The 23,536-nt window shown below is 42.2% G+C and overlaps 1 protein-coding gene, 1 long non-coding RNA gene and 1 pseudogene across 3 annotated transcripts; 1 reads left to right on the top strand and 2 right to left on the bottom strand.

Annotated features, from left to right (window-relative positions):
• Positions 1-1,268: 1,268 nt before the first annotated feature.
• LOC139378928 (uncharacterized protein C17orf114-like) lies at positions 1,269-13,309 on the top strand. 2 transcript variants are annotated; one of them, XM_071121543.1, is made up of 3 exons: positions 1,269-1,522; positions 9,686-9,778; positions 10,351-13,309. In XM_071121543.1, the coding sequence occupies exons 2-3, from the start codon at positions 9,694-9,696 to the stop codon at positions 10,518-10,520; spliced, it is 255 nt and encodes an 84-aa protein (XP_070977644.1). In that variant the 5' UTR covers positions 1,269-1,522; positions 9,686-9,693; the 3' UTR covers positions 10,521-13,309. The 2 variants fall into 2 exon arrangements, with proteins under 2 accessions (XP_070977644.1, XP_070977643.1); XM_071121542.1 differs by having other exon boundaries at positions 1,284-1,522; positions 9,676-9,778.
• An 18-nt stretch (positions 13,310-13,327) lies between these two features.
• Positions 13,328-17,310, bottom strand: LOC139379194 (N(6)-adenosine-methyltransferase subunit METTL3-like; annotated as a pseudogene).
• A 941-nt stretch (positions 17,311-18,251) lies between these two features.
• LOC139379455 (uncharacterized) lies at positions 18,252-18,964 on the bottom strand. Its single transcript, XR_011628387.1, has 2 exons — positions 18,803-18,964; positions 18,252-18,597 (listed from the first exon to the last, which is right to left on the bottom strand). It is a non-coding gene; the product is annotated as an uncharacterized lncRNA (long non-coding RNA).
• Between the last annotated feature and the right edge of the window lie 4,572 nt (positions 18,965-23,536).

The raw sequence follows: 23,536 nt of genomic DNA, 5'->3' as shown, positions 1-23,536 counted from the left end.
GTCCACATCCCGCACCAGAGCCGCCACCACGGATAGATGCCCACCCAGACCATCCCCTGTAGGTTTAGGTTTTGCGGCCGGAGTCCGCACCTTTGGGGGGGGGGGGGGGGGGGGGGTACTGTCACGCCCTGACCTTAGATCCTTTTTTATGTCTCTATTTTGGTTTGGTCAGGGTGTGAGTTGGGGTGGGCATTCTATGTTTTGTGTTCTATGTTTTCTATTTCTGTGTGTTTGGCCGGGTCTGGTTCTCAATCAGAGGCAGCTGTCTATCGTTGTCCCTGATTGAGAACCATACTTAGGTACCCTTTTCCCACCTGTATCTTGTGGGTCGTTGTTTTCTGTTTTTGTGTCTGCACCAGGCAGAACTGTTTCGTTCAATCTTTTTGTTATTCAGTGTTCAGTTCTATTAAAATATCATGAACACTTACCGCGCTGCGCTTTGGTCCACTTCTTCAAACAGCCGTTACAAGACCATGGAATTCCTGGAAACAAGGAGGGGAGCAAACTCAACCAACCTGTCCGTGCTTACTGGGACAGTTGTGAATCAGCTGAAAGGAAATGACTTGGTCCGATGAGTGGGTACAGATATAGGATCTTAATCTGATCACCCTGCTGCAGGAAAACATTCATGCAATGCAGGAAATGTTCAACTTATAGTGTATTTGAGGTTTAAAAAGGCTTCTGAAGTTTGTAATTTCCACTTTTTGAAATTTGACATGATTTTCCCTTACAATTACGGTTGCTGCAGGATTATTTTCCTGCTGTAGCAAACTGTCTAAAATTAAGATCCTACATCTGTTTAGGCCAGGGGGTATAGGGGTATGTTAATGCAGGCACATACGTACACGATCTCTCTGACGTTTGTCGAAAATCTTATTTGTCATGGAAAGAAGGAGAGGGAGAGACTTTGTGATCTCTCTTTCTCGCTTTGTCTCATGCTATGTACTGTTCTATTTTATTCCCATGTTCATTAATTCATCCCTCCAGTCATTTATTCACAGATCAACGATTCACTCCTCTAGTGCATTATAATCTTCTCAGCTTTATTTGTTAATTGTGTCAAATCCAAATGAATTATATCCACCCTCTAATCCCTAACTATCCAATAGGTCTACAGACCGAAACACTGCTACTGTCTGTGTGTGACTAAACAGTGACTTGTTATAGACTGTTGAATACCACATTGAGAAAAGGAGGGAGATAGTGAGGGAGGCGTGTCTCGGGCCACAGGGATGAGCTATTTAAAGTTCAGGCTCTCCATGCGCTCCACAAACCTTTCCATGTTGCCATCTAGTGCAGTGCAAGGATCAACCTAGCAATCGGTATAAAACGCCCGCCTCGCGCCGAGTCTTGTGGAGGTCGCATTTAGTTAGCAGAACTGACATCAGAAAGTGGAACAAGCAAAGTTGCAAATGGTGAAATCACCATTGAATTGGAACCAATAATTCGATTCAGCTGTATAGGTATCCTAATTGAAAATTGCACATTTTTCTTCCAGATCTGCAAAGTTGCAACTGATCAGGTAGGTTATTGTGCTTATTTTAAGGTTTTCACTGCAGTACACTTTTGAGGAGACTATTAATTAATTTAATGCAGAATAGAGGGTTGGACACAACACATACAGACAAATAGTAGCCTAAACCGTTATGGAAAAGTGTAACTTGCCTCGGAGATAGAGAGGGAGGGGGGCTGTATGGCTGTTTACTTGGCTGTAGGAGGTGTGTCTGGGTGGGAGTGTCCCATGAGAGTTGTAGGCTTGCTGTACAGTGTGCCTGTACTAAGCATTTTGGTACACCGGAATTACATTCATTTCCAATGAAAGTTTGCCTTGCGTTGCAGTGCGTTTGGTGTGGTGCATACATTGGATGTTATGAACGTATGCGTCAAACTGTATGCGTGACGGCTTGACAGAAATGGTAACAGAAGGTGCATGTTGAACTTCAGTTGCATACACATCCAGACGATGCTGCGTACTATTTTGCGCAGTGTGTTCAAAGCGTAACGATTAGAATACGCAAGCGTCATATTGTTGTTCAGTGTTGACTTCGATATTGGGCCTTCATTTGGCTTTTATGATTTAGACCTCGGCCCAGTATTCAAGCGTCTCAGAGTAAGAGTGCTGATCTAGGATCAGGCCACCCCCTGCCCATTCGCTATAATCTAAAAGGCTAAACTGACCCTGGATCGGCACTCTAACTCTGCGATACATGGAGCCTGCATGGATATGAGAAAATGCTATCTTAGTTCAAACTAATCCTTCCTACTCCACTCCAGATGATTCCAAAACAATTTATATTATGCGTGACACTTTATTTAGACAGAAAAGGGTGTATTAATTAATAGACTTCCTGTCAGAGTGTTAGCACACCCTCTTCCACGAAAATGTAAAAACTCCTTTATTTATTATTTACACCCACAACTCCTCTTTCAGACAAACAGTTTGAACAGAAACAAATGATGTTACTGCCAGACCTGGGTTCAAATACTATTTGAAATTTCTCAATTACTTTTCACATACATTTCAAAGTAAGCATTCAGAAAATACAAGTAGTTGAATATTGTAATTGGAAATAAGGTTGGAAAGTATTGGCATGTATTTGAAAATAATCAAATATAGGGATTAAAACACACTCCCATGCATTTAACCCGGGTATTTTAAAATATTATAGAGAACAAGGGGGCAGAGAGAGAGAGAGCGGTGATGCACTGATTAAATAAAAGCTTAAATTAGCCCATATTGCTCTGTTGTTCTGTCACTTCATTCAACCTGTTGGGGGCCCTCTTCTGGAACCATGGTAAAATTCCATAGGCCTACCGTTATTCAACATTGGAAAATGGCCAGAGGGAAATTATGCAAAAAGATCTGACACAACTGCAAGAAAAGTCGTGTTTGAGTATTACTTCCCATTTCCATAGCTGTTTTGGAGATGGGTAAGGGCTCTAATGTTAGTGGGCAGACTGGGCACCAATAGGCCTAAATGTGCGTCATCGTGCCAAGGGAGCAGGGGCCCTGCTTCTTTCAGGGGCATAGAGAGAAATAGTAATGGCGTCTTTTTGTAGGTACTAACTCTGCCATGATTTGTTGGGCAAAGTCTATGGGAAAATGAATGGAGTTTTGTAGGGTTTTTGGAAAACACTGAAAATAGCGTCTGTGGTAAACACAGGCTTAGCTGATCTCATACGTATTGTTCTATGATATTATCTTCATCAGCTAACGTCATTTTTTTGTGAGTTTTGAAGCCTTTATGTCATTTTAAAAAAAGCACAAAGCCTTTTATAATTCATAAAGGTCATGTTAACTGACTGATATTATCTCATAGAACAAAACATATATAAGATCACCTAAGCCTGTGTTAACCTAAGACCTCATTTTCGGCGTTTATTCCAAAACCCTATTCTATCCCCATTTATTTTCCCCATAGGAAGGGCTGAACAAACCAAACGTAACTCATTCCCATTTTTTAGGACTACAAGCTGGCGAGCTCTATTACAGACCCAGGCTCACTGCCACAAGTTCTCTAAGTCTGTGTCCCAAATAGCACCTTCTTCCCTACATGGTACACTACTTTTGACCTGAGCCCTATGGGCCCTGGTCAAAAGTAGCGCACTATATAGGGAATAGGCTGCCATTTGGGACAGACACTAAGTCTCCCAAGAGGCTGAAGACTTGGAATGGACATAGGAAAGGTTGAAAAACAGAAAATCAGATTTCTGTAGAGTTTGCTCATATACTCTGACTTTCCGGGTTATGTTACATGCTGCAAACCATTTTAAATTCCAGGTAGGAACACACACGAAGAATGTGTGTTTTACGTTGTTCACTGTGTATAGTTCTGTATGTAACCTGTCATATGTATGCATAGGTATATGTATTTAAGCGTTTAACATATAAGCATTTCACTGCAACTGCTATAACATCTGCCAAAGTGTGTACGTGACCAATAAACTTTGATTTGATAAATCCACACACACACACACACACACACACCCTATGACAAATAATAGGGCGATAAGACAACCTATGAGTATTTTAGCAATATTGAGCAATCAGTAACTGCCAGAATAAGTCAATGACCAGGCAGTGTGTATTAGTAAAACCACATCGTTCAGAGCTGCACGTCCTTCACGTCACCACTGTGCTCTGCCCTGGCAGGATCCTGCACAGAAAACAGGCCCAAAGCCCAATTCCAGCCTTCCCCCTCTCTCTGCTGTTTAGGTGGGCACTGTTCTACTTTCTCCCACCCTCTCAGGCTCTCTCCTTCTCCAATCCCCTCTCTGTCTCTCTCTTCCCCCTCTTTTTCTCCCTTTCTCTCAAACCTTTTCTCTCTCGCTCTCTCGCTCCCTCTCTCCCTTTCTCTCCCACTGTCTCTGTCTCTGTCTGTGTCTGTCTCTCTCTCTCTCTCTCTCTCTCTTTCTTCCACTGGACTGGTTTTGCTGTTCTGCTCTAAGCCCTGTGACTGCTGTTCTTTTCCAAAGACTGGCTGTACTAGATGCTGTACTAATGACCGGGGCCCAAAATTCCTCACCACTGACCGTCTATTTTGTGTGCGTGACCCAGATTGAGAAAAGGACTGTGTTTGAGTGGGTCATTAATACACAACGAATGTATTATCTCTGTGCAGATTTAGGCGCATGAAGTAGAGGGGAGATTCAGCAACAATTGTAGAACAAACGGAATGACATTTTAAAAAGCTTATTTATTGCAAAGAGTAGAAACAACGCGTTTAGGCTTTTGATCTTCTTCAGGGTTTTTACAGAAATAAGAAGGAATTAGGCTTTGGCTCATGGAAAGGTCTGGAAAAGAAATCTGACCAATGTGTGCTCTACATTACAAGGCTGATTTGTTATTTTTTCCTGCCCACCCCGCTCTCTTTCCATCACTCTCCTATGTACACCACACCATACAATAAAAGACAACGGTATGTTTTATAGTCAATGTCCTAACCCAACTCAGTGCTATCACAAACTCAACCATTTCCTTATTTCCCTCTCAGGAATTCCAAAGTGGCTAAATTGATCAGTCTGTCTATCTGAACAACTTCCTACAGCTTGGCCGAGCAACATTTAACTTAGTATAACGGGTTCATTGTGTCTGTATATGGATAAGAGCCATACCAGAGAACGAGAGAGGGGTTGGGGGAAAGGGTAGAAAGGGGGAGAGGGTGAGAGAGAGAGAGAGAGAAAATAGAGTTGTTTTTGAAAGCTATTTTCACTAATCGTGACTAACTCTCGACAGAGGGGAAAACTGATATGAGTCCCCCACCTTGGCCTGACCCCTAGGAGTCAAAGGTGCTCAGAGACTGTAAGAGAGCTGTCACGTCTTTATGAAATTAGCTCGTCCCTGTGAGTGCAGGGACAGCGAAACACACCCACGCCAGTGAGTGTTACAGCCAGCGAAACACACCCACGCCAGTCAGAGGGTTTTCTGCTACAGATTGCATGTCTGCACTTGCAGCAGAGTCCAGTGAAAGGCTTCTGTTATGTGTGGTCATGGGCTTGCAAGGAAAGCCTCAATTTGTTGGCAGCACCGCCACCCTCTCCTGACGTTGCCACAGAGCGGGAGCTAAATGGAGATCTGTGATGATGGAAGACCATGAGAGGGTTTTAAAATAGAAAGCAATATGATTGTTTCAATAGAGAGTCATTCAATTTCTCTGTTCTATTCCGGTGCCTTCAAACATGAGGTCAGTGGAACAAGGTAAGTGGCAGTATCAAAGTGTCAGGGGACATATTTTCAGATATACTGAAGGAATAGAAAGCTATACTGGCAACACTGAAAACTAAGACTGCTCAAAGGTTTTTACCAGAGAGTTCTTCAGACTCAATTTAGTACAACCTTTCGACTTTATTTCAATGGTAATCAATTAGTTCATTGCTGAGGACAAAGGGACCCCATAAATGTTGTGTTGTTGCCCGCTACAGACGGCTATGTCAATCTGCTAATACAGGACTAGTAAAGGCAAAATGCGCTACTTTTGAATCTTCCACGTTAGCGTTCACGCTGCATGTCGGCTCATTCGGAAAATGACCTTTACATTTATATCGAGCCATCTGTAACACTTCACCCAGGCTGGGAAAACATGCAAAATGACTCTTCTGGCGAATCAGGGACCTCAATGAGAAGCTAAGTAGTTTGTGTGCGTGCTCGTGTATGTGTGTGACTTCAATGATAGGAAAGCAGGGTGGGTAGTGGGCACCAAGCCAACAAAGCCTGTCTCTACATGTTAACTCTTTGGGAAGAATAACATGCAAATTGTAAACTATGCTGAACAAAAATGTAAACGCAACATGCAATTTGCAACAATGTGCAACAACACCAATTTCAACGATTTTACTGATTTACAGTTCATATAAGGAAATTAATCAATTTTAATAAATTCATTAGGCCCTAATCTATTGATTTCACATGACTGAGCAGGGGTGCAGCCATGACTGGGCCTGGGAGGGCATAGACCTAGACACTAGGGAGCAAGGCCCAGCCAATCAGAATGAGTTTTTCTCCAACAATTGTTTTTATTACAGACATAAATACACCTCAGTTTCATCAGTTTTCCGGGTGGCTGGTCTCAAACGATCCCGCAGGTGAAGAAGCCGGATGTGGAAGTTCTGGGTTGGCGTGGTTACAACCTGCTGGTTGTGATGCCGGTTGGACGTACTGCTAAATTCTCTAAAACGACATTGGAGGCAGCTTATGGTAGAGAAAGGAACATTATATTCTCTGGCAACAGCTCTGGTGGACATTCCTGCAGTCAGCATGCCAATTGCACGCTCCCTCAAAACTTTAGACATCTGTGGCATTGTGTTGTGTGACAATACTGCACATTTTAGAGTGGCCTGTTGTCCTCAGCACAAGGTGCACCTGTGTAATGTGCATGCTGTTTAATCAACTTCTTGATATGCCACACTTGTCAGGTGGATGGATTATCTTGGCAAAGGAGAAATGCTCACTAACAGGGATGTAAACAAATTTGTGCACAAAATTTGAGAGAAATTTTCTGGGATCTTGTATTTCATCTCGTGAATCATGGAAACCAACACTTTCATGTTGCGTTCATATTTTTGTTTAGATGGTGTGGAAAAGGGCTGAGTAAGACATATAGACTGCCATGGGCATAGCTGTAATGGATCCATACAGTCAAAGTATTCAGTTAGCCTGCATACATTTATCAATGTATACATTTACAATGCAAATACATGTATTACATGTCAAAATCCATTTGAGAGTCCTACTGACTACCTAGCTAAATGCCGAGAGCATTAGTATGTAAATTAATTCAGGGCTCTATGACATGACTTGATTGACACCTACAAGTAACAGACTTGACGTGACTTGGGTAACACCACAGAACAGTATATCTCTCTAAGCAGCTACAATACTTTATGGCATGAATTGCCTGCCCTCTCTTATCCTGTCTGTGTTGTATGTGTCATGTGACCTCTGTGTAATTCCATCCAAGGCTTTAATTAGCCCTTTTAGCTATCTGCTGTAGCCCATTGAAGTCCAACTGCTGGATTATCAAAGGAGGTGTGTGTGTGTGTGTGTGTGTGTGTGTGTGTGTGTGTGTACATACAGTTGAAGTCGGAAGTTTACATACTTAGGTTGGAGCCATTGAAACTCTTTTTTTCAACCACTCCACAAATTTCCTGTTAACAAACTATAGTTTCAGCAAGTTGGTTAGGACATCTACTTTGTGCATGACACAAGTCATTTTTCCAACAATTGTTTACAGACAGATTGTTTCACTTATAACTCACTGCATCACAATTCCAGTGGTTCAGAAGTTTACATACACTAAGTTGGCTGTGCCTTTAAACAGCTTAGAAAATAGTCATGGCTTTAGATGCTTCTGATTGGCTAATTGACATAATTTGAGTCAATTGAAGGTGTACCTGTGGATGTATTTCAAGGCCTACCTTCAAACTCAGTGCCTCTTTGAATGACATCATGGGAAAATCAAAAGATATCAGCCAAGACCTCAGGAAAAATGTCAACACCTCTGCAAGTCTGGTTCATCGTTGGGAGCAATTTCCAAACGCCTAAAGGTACCACGTTTATCTGTACAAACAATAGTACGCAAGTATAAACACCATGGGACCACGCAACCGTCAAACAGCTCAGGAAGGAGACGCGTTCTGTCTCCGAGACATGAATGAACGTACTTTGGTGCGAAAAGTGTAAATCAATCCCAGAACAACAGCAAAGGACCTTGTGAAGATTCTGGAGGAAACAGGTACAAAAGTATCTATATCCACAGTAAAACGAGTCCTATATCGACATAACTTGAAAGGCCGCTCAGCAAGGAAGAAGGCACTGCTCCAAAACTGACATAAAAAATGCCAGACCACGGTTTGCAACTGCACATGGGGACAAAGATTGTACTTTTTGGAGGAATGTCCTCTGGTCTGATGAAAGAAAAATATAACTGTTTGGCCATAATGGCCATCGTTATGTTTGGAGGAAAAAGTGCGAGGCTTGCAAGCCGACGAACACCATCCCAACCGTGAAGCACGGGGTGGAGGCATCATGTTGTGGGGGTGCTTTGCTGCAGGAGGGACTGGTGTACTTCACAAAATAGATGGCTTCATGAGACATGAAAATGATGTGGATATATTGAAGCAACATCTCAAGATATCAGTCAGGATGTTAAAGCTTGGTCGCAAATGGGTCTTCCAAATGGACAATGACCCCAAGCATACTTCCAAAGTTGTGGCAAAATGGCTTAAGGACAACAAAGTCAAGGTATTGGAGTGGCCATCACAAAGCCCTGACCTCAATCCTATAGAACATTTGTGGGCAGAACTGAAAAAGCGTGTGCGAGCAAGGAGGCCTACAAACCTGACTCGGTTACATCAGCTTTGTGGGAAGCTTGTGGAAGGCTACCTGAAACATTTGATCAAAGTTAAACTATTTAAAGGCAATGCTACCAAATGATAATTGAGTGTATGTTAACTTCTGACCCACTTGGAATGTGATGAAAGAAATTAAAGCTGAAATAAATCATTCTCTCTACTATTATTCTGACATTTCACATTCTTAAAATAAAGTGGTGGTCCCTAGCTGACCTAAGACAGGGAATTTTTTACAAGGATTAAATGTCAGGAATTGTTAAACTGAGTTTAAATGTATTTGTCTTAGGTGTATGTAAACTTCTGACTTCAACTGTATGTGTGTTTGTGTGAATGCTCGTCTACTGTTGACAAGAGACAAGACAGAGATTAGCTAAGCCTCCTCAGTCATCGCGGTGTCATCAGGTCATTTCATATTGTTTTGTCCCCTCATAGTGACATTACTGGACTAATTCCACTGGATTAGTGTACTAGACCGGACTAATACCATTATGGCAACCCTGTGAGTGATGATGAGATAAAGACACATCGTCTCAGTATTGTCTGGTTAATAAAGGTTAATTGATAGCAGATGGCCGTGTTGTTTTTATTTTATAATTGTTTTCTGTTATCAAGGACAGGCTAATCAGTTGGCTAAGAGTTATTTGTGGTTGTGGGTTGATATGTTATCTTGTGATTTGAAATGAGTAATGGATTCTAAGAAGTAATTCCAAACAAACAAATGCCTAGGCAATTAAGACAAAGCTGATGTGTAAAAGCTGTGCAACTACAAGATAGCAAATCAAAAATAATAAAATATTTATTTCATTCTCTCTCTCTCTCTCGCACACCTCCTCAGCTCCAGGCATGGGTGTGAAGGTCCTCAAGTGCTTCTCCTGGTACAGACGCTGTAAGGAACGATGCAAGGCTAAACAGTGCCCCCCACCTGCAGGTGAGAGAACTACTTCCATTTCACAGTACTTCATGCATAGAACAGTTATCCATTCCATTACATACGCTATTACATACATTATCATTATGTCAGAATAACTTCCCAAGGCTGCACTCGTGATTATCAAACACATACCGTATATTGGAATACATGTTGAAACAAGTGATCTGATATAACCAGGAATGTCAATTAGGTTGTGTTAAAGAAATGCTTGGGGCTCTGCTAATAGTAGTCCATAATGTCAATCTCCCAGTACTATAACTGTCAATCAATAAGTTGCTCATTAATTCCACCCATAACTTCATAATGGATATCCTCTATTAGATGTTTATATTATTAGAATGTCAAATCAGTGCATGTCATGTTATATTTGCATTACATTAAAGATGCCTGAGGGATCATTCATACCATTAGCTATGTTAAATCGCATTATCAAATCATCCCATACAATGTAGACATGTATAGACATGCCAAAGAAAAGATTCTAAAACGTTGTGTGCTAGCGGTTCAATAAACCCGCTGTCTTCTCTCTTCGTCGCCTCATCTTACGCCACCTCGCTCCGTCCCTCCAGTCCCCAGAGAGGAGATGAAGCCTCGCCTGTCGTCTACGGTGTCGTGTGGTAGCCAGGGCGAGGGCGGTAGCAGCCTGAGTGGATCCCAGATCTACTTCTCCACCAAGGCTCGCCTCTCCTTTAGACACCAGATGGACAGCAACTTCAACGCAGTGGACGCAACCTGCTGAGTAAGAGCAGCCTCGACAGCCTGGGTAGTGTTCATTAGGCATCAAATGGAAGAATAAAGACTGAATCAGGGAGGGACTACCTGGGCTTGTCCAATCATCATCATCACCACCCCGAAAAAATGAACTTACCCCTCCACTATGGCAGCCATTATTCTAGCTCAACAGAACGGGGAATGGGGCAGAAGTTGAATGTGAAGGACTGAGACTTCACCTACTCAGTGGTGCATAAATACATCGTTCTCAACTCTCCCTTCAGAGATGATTCTGAAAGGAGGAATATAATCACAGCAGATTGAGTTCTTCACTACAGAGAAAGACTAAATGCACTGCTAATGTAGCTAGTGGAGGTGGAGAAATGTAATGGAGAAATGTTTACAACGTTATCATACTAACTGCATTATTTTCCTTTTGTTTTTCTGCCCACCCTTTTTATTACTACGTTCCTTTTTTCCAATGTGTGTGTTGGGGTGTAAATTACTGGGTTGGTTTGGTCTAGGGCCAGGTAAAAGACCATAAACTGCAAACAATAGTGTCTTTAAAATACTAGCTGGTGAATATGATTTGTATTTGTATGTGTTAGGGATCCAATTAGCTGCTACCAAGGCAGCAGCTACTCTTCCTGGAGTCCAAACACATTAAGGCACTTAAATCACACATAAAAGATAAAACAGTACATCATATAACATTATTACACCAATACATACCTACAATGCAAAATGTATAATACCACCATACAACAATATTACAATGTACGTGTGTGGAGTGCGTGCGTAAGAATGTAAGCACCTCCCAACTTTAAATACAGGCTTTTAAAAAAATATATCCTGACAGTGTCCTCACTTGCTGAGAAAATAATGGTAACTAGATCTGATCGGAGTAGCTGATAAAGACAGTAATGAGTTTCAGAGTTTGTGCCTTTTCTTTTAACTTAATTTAAACATTTCCAAAGCTCTGACGAAGGCCTCGAGGCCGATACGTAAAGCTTAATAATGAGCAGTGTGCGGGTTTCTTCTGTTTCCCCCCCTCACTTTATTCAGCGGTTACCATGCACCTGCAACAAAGATAGCTCAGATGTGCGAGAGTGCCTTTTGAAACATTTCCAAAGCGAAATGAATTTTGGTGCCAGCGATCTTCTAGTAGTGCCCTGCCTAACTGACTGAGTCTACACTTTATTTGGCAGCAATGCCCTCTCCATCTTACATGCAGCTTTTACCTTGACTGACTTCTAATGAAATCTTCTGGGGGACATCAATGAAGTGACCAGAAAGTCAACAGATGCTTCACATACTAGTTTAAGGGCATGTCATTTCCCCCCCCCCCCCCCCACTTCTAATTGTGTTGTGTTTGTAGAAATCTAAGTTCTAGATACAAATTGAGAAATAGTTGTATGAGTGATGAGGTAATAGCATCTCACTGACACCACTTCTGTGGGTTTGGTGAGAAGAATGTACAGGGCTTCAAAGTATTCACACTCCCTGGACTTTTTCCACATTTTGTTGTTACGGCCTGAATCTAAAATTAAATGTAGATTTGGGGTCACTGGTCTACACACAATACCCCATAATGTCAAAGTGGATTTATGAATTAAAAATGAAAAGCTGAACTGTCCTGAGTTAAGTCTTCAAAGCATTTGAAATAACTTCAGGAATAAAAAACAAGTCAGACATCCTGTGTGCAATAAGTGTAACTTTTCTTCATGACTACCTCATCACTGTACCCCACACATACAATTATCCTTAAGGACCCTCAGTCGAGCAGTGAATTTTAACCACAAAGACATGGGAGGTTTTCCAATACCTCACGAAGGGCACCAATTGATTAGTGGCGAAAAATAACTTTGGATGGTGTATCAATACACCCAGTCACCAACTCAGTTGACGGAGAGGAAGGAAACCGCTCAGGGATTTCACCATGAGGCCAATGGTGATTTTTAAACCAGTTGGAGTTAAATGGCTGTGATAGAAAACTGAGAATGGATCAACATAGTACTTACTCCACAATTCATTTAAGTCACGCCGTACACTTTCAAGACGATTTAAGTCAAAACTGTAACTAGGCCACTCGGGAACATTCAATGTTGTCTTGGTAAGTATCGCCAGCGTATATTTAGCCTTGCGTTTTAGGTTTATTGTCCTGCTGAAAGATGGGTTTGTCTCCCAGTATCTGTTGAAAAGCAGACTGAAATCAGGAAAACCTTACAAATAGTATACGATCCAGGTTTCAAAGCTCTTGGACATTTACCAAGAAAAAGACTCACAGCTGTGATCACTGCCAAAGGTGAGTCAAACATGAATTGACTTAGGGGGTTGATATACTTATCTAAATCGGAATATTTGATTTTCCATCAATAAAAAACATTGTTTAAATTTTCTTCCACTTTGACAGAGTATTTTGCATACTGTTGACAAAAATGACAATTTAATAAATTGTAATCCCACTTTGTAACAACAAAATGTGGAGAAAGTCAAGGGGTGAGAATACTTTGTGAAAGCACTGTATGCAATCCCCAATAATGGTGACAAAAACATTGATGATTTACCCAATGTTCAACCATTTGAATGGAAATCAAAGATCCTAACATTTTACTCTATTCTTGTTGTAATGGGAATGGCTGAAATGTACTACTAACAAATGTAATACAAAAGATAATTTGCATACTAAAATGTTTTGGTGGATTAATTTAGCTTGATATTGTGAAATGTGCAAATATCTAATGAAGATATTTTTCTTTCAACCTTATTCATCACAAAATATTGTAATCGGTACAAAAAGATGAATAAACTGAAGACAGTCCGACAGACGACTCTCTAAATGTTCTTTGGTTTGCAAATGACTCCGTCTGGGTGGCACTTCCGGAAGCGAGCCACAACGTCAGGGTCCAAGAGGTGATCAGAGTTCAAGAGGTATCTTAGGTGCATGCCCTCCAATTGATAGGCAAGAGTTACCCTGAGAGAGAGAGAGAGAGAGAGAGAGAGAGAGAGAGAGAGAGAAAATAAATGCAGCTTAGAAAAATAGCAACATACAATAAATACAGAGACACGTACAAGTTGGGTTGGACATTGTGAGGTCTGCCAAAGAGCTCAATCTCCTGGCTACCAGGTGAAAGTATCAATCATCCCACCGATCTCATTTGGCTTGTGGTTGATGGAATGCACCTAAGATAGGAGAAATTAGAGAGGTAGAGACAAAGAGGGAGATAAAGGAGAGGGTTGAGTTAAAACAAATCAGGGCTCTCTTGGGATGGGAATGTCACATCAAATGGATTCATTGTGTTTGACCCCTGACCTTGGCCACAATGACATCACAGTCCAGCCCTCTTGAATCCCTGTGGGCTTTCAGTCACACCTACCTGAGGAGAAACACACACATCAATACACTTGTGTACACACACACACACACACAATAATAACAGTAAATACACCCAACTGACTGCACCAAACTGCCCAAAGCTGAGCCCAGACTCAGATAAGAGGTATGATGTCGCACAACATATCACAATACATGCCAAAATCGCTGTAACTGGTTGGTCTTCAACCAAATGATCTCATCAACACGCTCATAGCTACGAGAGAAAGCAAGGGCAAGACCCACAGTCAGATTGGGCCAGTAAGTAAGTCAACAGTCACAAAGTTTGATGAAAAAAGAGACTCACCCCAAAAGAAACACATTCTACACACAACTCCATAGCCCTAAAGAAAAGAGCTAGGGAGAAACATGGAGATTAAAACAGTCTATTGTAAATTCTAAGTGAAAGATGTCAAAGCACCAATCAACATAATCCAAAATCAGGAGTTTAAGGCTTCTATCATTAAACCGCTCTGTCAGACCCTTTCTGCTGTAGTGCATGTTCATTAGCATGTACTGCTCTCCTGGCAGCTGATTGGTCGATTAGTAACACACTATTCCACTCATATCTGATTGGTGGAGGTAGTGGAGGTACCTGCCTGTCACCCAGAGGAAAAGGAGGCCGTCGTCCTGGAGGAAGGGGGTGTGGAGCTTCCTTATCTCAATGTCCGTCAGAGTTCCATAGGGCAGCCCCATGTGGATGTCCCAGGGAGGGTCGGCCATCACCACAGATAACTTTTCCAGGACACGGATGCCACAACAGATCCACTGTGATGTGGGACAAAACCGGATCAGGCTGGATCGAACTGCAGCATCAGACTGCCTAAGAACCACATCTGACTACTTTTGGAGGTAGCGAACATAACTATGTAGACAGACATTTTCCTAATGTCCCCCTTTGGGGTTTACGAAGGTATATGAATTTAGAAAATCCAAAGCTGTAGAGACGTGTACCAAAATACCCCCCACCAGTCTCTCCCTCCTTCCTTTTCATAAGCCTCCCCCTTTTCCCTTCCCTCTATTCCTCCTCTTCTCTCACCTGAGGGGGGAACAGTTTCTCCACATTGCCGTCTTCTTCTCCCTGGTATAGTCCCACCTCCATGTCCCAAACTTGGGAACCCATCAGACCCCCCTCTGCCTCTGGAGGCTGTCGATCCCCTAGTGCACATACTGTATTTACAGGTGTCCATGTGGAAACAGGTGCTGAGGAAAGAGCAGTCTTCAAGACTCTCGTCTGTATGCTTGTTGGTGATGCGTCAGAGAGGGGAGAGAAGACTTGGGCTTAGTCAATAGGGTAGGACAACAACAAAAAAGATAGATCAGCCAATCATAAGTGATTGAATGGAGAGAGCTCCAATGAGAAGGGAGAGATCGCTTAGATATTCAACCAGCACAACAATCTTTTTGTGGAGGGGATGATTAAACGAAGTATAGAATGAAAGACGAGGTAAAAACAAAGGGATTTCTTGATTAATCAAGAACAATACATATTTTGGAGAGTATTTCTAAGACTGTGTAGCTGCACTGACCGGAAATGCTGCACTGACCGGAAATGCTGCTTGGTGCAAGCCTGGGGTGTGAATCTGGACCGCATACACTCCTTTCTGGTCCCGTGGCCACAGAACTCCTGGACCTGAGCACGACCGGAACTCCTCAACAATGGACTGTTCTTTAGCTGTGCTGGTGTTCAGCAGCTCCAGGATCACTCTGCTCATCTATAACACACACTTGGGTTCCATCTAGTTCCCTTCCCCCCTCTACTGTACCTTCTTGCTCTGCTGCTTCTTGGTGGATTGCTGGTACAGCAGGCTCTCAATCTCCATGTCCAGGTGAGGCTTCTGCCCCTTACTGGTCCTGCCCTGTTTATCTGCCCCACCCATTTCTCGGCCAGCCTTCCAATCAGAGGGCCGACTAGCTGGAAGGAGGAAGCCGGTGCCAGTGTGATGAGGAAGTGGGCAGAGGGGAGGGTGGGCTCTGAAGAGCAGCGGAGGAGCCTTGGACATTTATGGTGGACTTGGTCCTCTGCTTTTCACTTGGGCCCCATTCTCTGAGCTAAGGCCCCACCCCCAATCATGACACAGAGTTGTGTGTGGTCCACGGAGATGACTAGCGTGGAGGAAGAGGTGCCCATAGACGGCTGGCTTACTTCGAAGAGCTCCGGGACAGAGAACTTGAGCAGCAGACTCTGGATGCAGCCATGGGTGATGGGCGCTTAAGACTGGAGGAATAATATAAAAGACAGGGATAAGAGAGAGGAAGGAAAAGAAAGGGAAAGGATAGGAAATGGAATGTCAATGTGATGCAGTCAGTCAGTGATGGCAAAGTGGCTCATAGCAATTACTCTTATCCAGTCTTCATTCAAATTAGCAACAGCATGTAACACATACATCGAGTGAACAAAACATTAGGAACACCTGCTTTCTCCATGACAGACTGACCAGGTGAAAGCTATGATCCCTTATTGATGTCACTTGTTAAATCAGTGTAGATGGAGAGACAGGTTTAAGAAGGATTTTAAGCCTTGAGACATGGGTTGCTCACACTCCACAGTTTGCTGTGTGTATCAAGAAATGGTCCACCACCCAAAGGACATCCAGCCAACTTGACACAACTGTGGGAAGCATTAGAGTCAACATGGGCCAGCATCCCTGTGGAACACTTTCGACACCTTGTAGAGTTCATGCCCTGACAAATTGAGGGAGTTCTGAGTGCAAAAGGTGGGGTGCAACTCAATACTAGGAAGGTGTTCCTAATGTTTTATACACTCAGTGTACTTTCTATTGTTGTTCTGTACTTGTCTATGCAAATATAGTAGACCTTGGTCACACCTTACACTGTCGAGCTCATCAGTGATGGTCAGATGAATCAGTAGGCAGTGAGGCTCAGGTCAGTCAGACAGATATCCCAGGACCAGCTCGGGCGCCAACAATCAACGATAGGCTGAGTGAGTTTAAACCACGCCCAGTCTCTACTCTGACAGGCCAGCTCGGAAGCAGGAACTACTTCTGTCAGAGTATATTATAATAACTTTGTCAGGAACAAGTCAGTTCTCTGTTCTACCCTGTGTGGTGTTACAGCAAACCCGTATATACGAAAATTGCATTTACCACTTATTGCTTAGCTAATAAAAAATACATAGTATACAATCGGTGACTCAATGTCATATTTATCCTGATACCAGATTTGATTGACGCAACCCTTAACAATATGTGTGCAAAGTTCAACGTTCACTACATGCCAAGCCGTCTAGGCATACAGTTTGATACATACATTCGATAAATCCAACGTATGCACCACACAGAACGCACTGCAACTGCCTCTGCAACGCTGCAAGCGTTACATTGGAAATGTGACCTGTACCGAGTTGTGTGGGGTCTTTCTGCCTCTCTCGCAGAGAATCCTGGTGCTTCCTGTGTGCCTGGATGTTGCACCATGTATGCGACATTTCGAGCAAGTTAGCTGACTAGCATTAGCCAGTTAGCTGGCTAGCTTTATGATGTTGTGACATGAGTATGAAATTCTAATTCTGATACAACCAGCAAACCAGGCAGTCGTCTTGTGAAACAGTGGATGTAAATTTTCTAGCTAGCTAAAGCATTTACTGCAAATTGAATGTACTATTTTGTAAGCTTGCCTTGCTTATAATTGCCATGCAATGCAGATAGATGAAATAAAGTAGCTAGTTATGTTCTTGCTTATTGTGCAGTGGAGGATAAAAATACCTGTATGCCCTATGGATGTGTAGCTATCTAGCCGATCTGTGTATGGGCCCAAACGTTTGGTATACATATTAGTTCAGAACCTAGCTATGAACCTCAGCTATCATAGACAGTTGTATCAACTTCAAAACAGTCTGAATGACATTAATGAAGCCTATGGATTGAGTAGAATATAACTTTGTGCCAAGGATGCAAGTCGTATTTACATGTAGTAATTACCATGCATGAGATCCTCACATTGTAGCCTGTACATTGAATATATTCACTGATCATGTACTCTACCTTGGCAAATAAAGGTGCAGTTCAGGTATGAATGTCATATCCACTACCAGGAGTATCAAATTCCAGTCTTTGAATGATGCTGTGTATGCATGTATGTATGTATTACAATCATACACTTCAACAGTGTTTACCAATCTTGGTCCTGGGACATCAATGGTTACACATTGTAACTAATAGACTAGAAACAGAATTTAACTAATTAAAAGGCTGATTTGTAATTCATATATACAGAAATAGAATTTCAAAAACAGTACACTACACTTCCTATGCATCATGTAAATACTCTAAAACCGGTTCATGTCAATATCTAATGCCCTTCATCTGCATCTGTTAAACAGGTTAGGTGTAGTGTTTCATCAAATGAGACTTCATTTCAACCAGTAGAGAATGTGAAATGCATTATTGAAAGAAGTTCATTATCCAAGTGTTATAAATACATGCATTATAAATACAAGTTCAATCTGTACTTCAATGCACATCTCTTGTGCATTATAAAAACAGATGAAGAAAGAGGTGGAGAGAGAGGTGTAAAAGACAGAAAGGGAAAGAGGTCAGAACATAGGAGCAGGGAAGGCAGCATATGATTAATGAATCACAGTGCAACTCAAATATTCTCTCAGTTCATCACAATTACATAATAGTGTCTCTAGTCAGCCCAAAGGCTATCTTAAAAGTGGGTGAGGTGGCGATGATAGGTCTGCGGGTCGGCATCCTCTCACATCAAAACATATCTGCAGACGAGAGACAGATGGAGAGAGAGAGCATGTTTAAGCCTTGTTTTTATTTTTTATTCTAACATTGTTAGTCATAATAATCATGAGGTGCAAAACTGACCTTGGATCATTAACTCTGGGACTACTGCATCTTTATCTGTATTTCAATGTAAAGTATCTCTTTAATAATACTTCCTGTTGACCTGACCAAGTGATCTCTCACCTCTGATCATGCTGTGGCCTCTATGTAGCCAGTTCCAATGCAGGAGGGGTTCACCGACACAGCTGATATAACCTAGAGGATTTAGGGTGAAGAGAGAAAGATGAAGTTAAGGAGAGAGACTGTTATTGAGAAAATAAAGTAGTTAAAAGAGACAGTGTTCAACAGGAATCTATGTGTGGCCTCACCTGGTGTCCACACCACACTAAGTGGCGGCAGAGTTCTTTATGCTGAAAAACGTGAACGGACACACGAGGAAAAACAATATAGCGTAGTTATAGAAATAATGAAGTGTCTTACTATTCTCCATGGTTGGCCGTCTTGCCTATTCTATGAAGGTGGAAGGAGCCCCATTACTCCGCAACACAATCCATCAATCAGATTGATGCATGAGTGTGTCGGTGTGGGTTATAGGGTGTCTACTTGTTCTACATTTTTTCAATATGGGTGATTTAAAATAGCCTGTTTTGTTTTTGTACAGACCCTTACCTAAACAGCACCATCACCTGAGAAGTAGAAATCAAAGGGAGAGAAATTGGGAACTGAATAACTGCAGTTGACATAGCTAAGTAAATGGAAGAATACTCTTATTGCAATGTGAATGGCTCTTAAAAGAGCCTTTGGTTGTGCATAGTGTAGTCTATGGAGTTAGAGAACAGCTTTTCGAAAAAGTAGGAGGTGAAGATCTCCCGCACACAGATTGCCTCTCTTGCTGTGTTGATGGACCCCATCCTTGAAACAGTTATGCAGGACATAGGTAGCCTTCACACACCTGAATTCCTCCAGGAGGCAGTCCCAGGTGGCCCTGGTCACCCAACCTTGCAGTGCCCTACACGTAGGCAATCGTTTAAAGAATCTCCAGTTACAAGGTATCTGTGGGAATATGGAAGACAATGTAATTATTAGACTTTTACATCACCAGGTCATTGTGGATTATAATAATATCCCTGATAACAACTCACGATAACATTGGATTGATAGATGCATGGGCACACGCATGTGTAGTATGTGACAATAACAGGATCTTATCAAGGATAGCATCACAAATGAATACACAAATACTACTTGAAGCTTTGATGACGAGTTGATCATTTGAATCAGCTGTGCAGTGCCAAGGCAAAACCAAAAATGCGCACCTCTTTGAGTCCCCAGGACCAGGACTGAGAACCACCGCTCTTCATTGGGACCTCTTCATATGTAGACAGGATTTCATAGCCCTCTTTATCTGAGGACAGAAAACCTCACAAGAAACAGACTAAATTATAGTCAAATTACACCCCACTGAATATTATGTTACTATTATCTCCATCTTCACTTCTAGGAATAGCCTACACAAACAAACAAGCATAGTCAATAATACAGTAGAAAAATAAGTCTATATACAATGTGAGCAAATGAGGTGAGATAAGGGAGCTAAAGGCAAAAAAAAGGCAGTGGTGGCGAAGTAAATACAATATAGCAAGTAAAACACTGGAATGGTAGATTTGCAGTGGAAAAATGTGCAAGGTAGAGATAGAAATAATGGGGCGCAAAGGAGCAAAAATAAATAAATACAGTAGGGGAAGAGGTAGTTGTTTGGGCTAAATTATAGATAGGCTATGTACAGGTGCAGTAATCTGTGAGCTGCTCTGACAGCTGGTGCTTAAAGCTAGTGAGGGAGATAAGTGTTTCCAGTTTCAGAGATTTTTGTAGTTCGTTCCAGTAATTGGCAGCAGAGAACTGGAAGGAGAGGCGGCCAAAGGAAGAATTGGTTTTGGGGGTGACCAGAGAGATATACCTGCTGGAGCGCGTGCTACAGGTGGGTGCTGCTATGGTGACCAGCGAGCTGAGATAAGGGGGGACTTTACCTAGCAGGGTCTTGTAGATGACCTGGAACCAGTGGGTTTGGCGACGAGTATGAAGCGAGGGCCAGCCAACGAGAGCGTACAGGTCGCAGTGGTGGGTAGTATATGGGGCTTTGGTGACAAAACAGATGGCACTGTGATAGACTGCATCCAATTTATTGAGTAGGATATTGGAGGCTATTTTGTAAATGACATCGCCGAAGTCGAGGATCGGTAGGATGGTATGTTTGGCAGCATGAGTGAAGGATGCTTTGTTGCGAAATAGGAAGCCAATTCTAGATTTAACTTTGGATTGGAGATGTTTGATGTGAGTCTGGAAGGAGAGTTTACAGTCTAACCAGACACCTAGGTATTTGTAGTTGTCCACATATTCTAAGTCATAACCATCCAGAGTAGTGATGTTGGACGGGCGGGCAGGTGCAGGCAGCGATCGGTTGAAGAGCATGCATTTAGTTTTACTTGTATTTAAGAGCAATTGGAGGCCACGGAAGGAGAGTTGTATGGTATTGAAGCTCGTCTGGAGGGTTGTTAACACAGTGTCCAAAGAAGGGCCAGAAGTATACAGAATGGTGTCGTCTGCGTAGAGGTGGATCAGAGACTCACCAGCAGCAAGAGCGACATCATTGATGTATACAGAGAAGAGAGTTGGTCCAAGAATTGAACCCTGTGGCACCCCCATAGAGACTGCCAGAGGCCCAGACAACAGGCCCTCCGATTTGACACACTGAACTCTATCAAAGAAGTAGTTGGTTAACCATGCGAGGCAATCATTTGAGAAACCAAGGCTACCGAGTCTGCCGATGAGGATGTGGTGATTGACAGAGTCGAAAGCCTTGGCAAGGTCAATGAACATGGCTGCACAGTATTGTTTCTAATCGATGGCGGATAAGATATAATTTAGGACCTTGAGCGTGGCTGAGGTGCACCCCATGACCCAATATATCACCCAATATGAAGTTAGGTAGATGGTGATATTTCATTCACTTAGCTAGTTATCTATACAGTATGTGAAGTTGGCTAGATACAGTTGAAGTCGGAAGTTTACATACACTTAGGTTGGAGTCATTAAAACTTGTTTTTCAACCACTCCACAAATTTCTTGTTCACAAACTATAGTGTTGGCAAGTTAGTTAGGACATCTACTTTATGCATGACATGTATCACAATTCCAGTGGGTCAGAAGTTTACATACAGTAAGTTGACTGTGCCTTTAAACAGCTTGGAAAATTGTAGAAAATGATGTCATGACTTTAGAAGCTTCTGATAGGCTAATGACATAATTTGAGTCAATTGGAGGTGTACCTGTGGATTCATTTCAAGGCCTACCTTCAAACTCAGTGCCTCTTTGCTTGACATCATGGGAAAATCAAAAGAAATCAGCCAAAAAATGTAGACCTCCACAAGTCTGGTTCATCCTTGAGAGCAATTTCCAAATGCCTAAAGGTACCACATTCATCTGTACAAACAATAATATGCAATTATAAACACCATAGGACCACGCAGCCGTCCTACTGCTCCGGAAGGAAACACATTCTTTCTCCTAAAGATGAAATGTACTTTGGTGCGAAATGTGCAAATCAATCACAGAACATCAGCAAAAGACCTTGTGAAGATGCTGAAGGAAACAGGTACAAAAGTATCTATATCCACAGTAAATCAAGTCCTATATCGACATAACCTGAAAGGCCGCTCAGCAAGGAAGAAGCCACTGCTCCAAATCCGCCATAAAAAAAAGCCAGACTATGGTTTGCAACTGCACATGGACAAAGATCATACTTTTTGTAGAAATGTCCTCTGGTCTGAAAAAAAATACAACTGTTTGGCCATAATGACCATCGTTATGTTTGGAGGAAAAGGGGGAGGCTTGCAAGCCGAAGAACACCATCCCAACCATGATGCACAGGGGTGGCAGCATCATGTTGTGAGGGTGCTTTGCCGCAGGAGGGACTGGTGCACTTCACAAAATAGATGGCATCACGAGGACGGAAAATTATGTGGATATATTGAGGCAACATCTCAAGATATCAGTCAGGAAGTTAAAGCTTGGTCGCAAATGGGTCTTCCATATGGACAATGACCCCAAGCATACTTCCAAAGTTGTGGCAAAATCGCTTAAGGACAAAGTCAAGGTATTGGAGTGGCCATCACAAAGCCTTGACCACAATCCTGTAGAAAATTTGTGGACAGAGTTGAAAAAGTGTGCGCGAGCAAGGAGGCCTACAAACCTGACTCCGTTACACCAGCTCTGTTAGGAGGAATGGGCCAAAATTCACCCAACTTATTGTGGGAAGCTTGTGGAAGGCTACCCAAAACGTTTGACCCATGTTAAACAATTTAAAGGCAATGTTACCAAATGATAATTGAGTGTATGTTAACTTCTGACCCACTTGGAATGTGATGAAAGAAATAAAAGCTGAAATAAATCACTCTACTATTACTGACATTCACATTCTTAAAATAAATAAGGTCATCCTAACTGACCTAAGACAGGGAATTTTGACTATAATTAAATGTCAGGAATTGTGAAAAACTGAGTTTAAATGTATTTGGCTAAGGTGTATGTATGTAAACTTCAACTGTTGTTAGCTAGCTAGCTCATTTAGCAGCTCATTTGAGTTACCCTGCACTGTAGCTAATTAGCTAATAATACATAGTTTTTTAAAAACATTTTTGAAATGTAACATATTGACTTAGTTGAATATGTTCTCCCAGCCATGTGGACAACTGGGCAGCAAAGTGTGTTTGTCACCAGAGCATTTTAGAGGATATTACTATTGAACTATGTACCCATTTAATAACCAGACCTTCATACAAACTTGCAATGCTGAATTTTTGACGCACAATTGAACTTGCTGCCAGCACGCCCACAAGCGAAATGGGCGACCTAAGCGGC

This window comes from Oncorhynchus clarkii, chromosome 21 (assembly GCF_045791955.1).
Source record: "Oncorhynchus clarkii lewisi isolate Uvic-CL-2024 chromosome 21, UVic_Ocla_1.0, whole genome shotgun sequence".
Classification (NCBI taxonomy): Eukaryota; Metazoa; Chordata; class Actinopteri; order Salmoniformes; family Salmonidae; genus Oncorhynchus; species Oncorhynchus clarkii.
Note: the sequence above shows the minus strand (reverse complement) of the source record. Positions and strands in the feature narration are given on the sequence as shown.

Coding starts and splice junctions, on each gene's coding strand:
- LOC139378928 (XM_071121543.1), top strand. CDS start 9,694: ATGGGTGTGAAGGTCCTCAAGTGCTTCTCCTGGTACAGACGCTGTAAG. Junction 9,779..10,350: donor ACAGTGCCCCCCACCTGCAG/GTGAGAGAACTA, acceptor CCGTCCCTCCAG/TCCCCAGAGAGGAGATGAAG.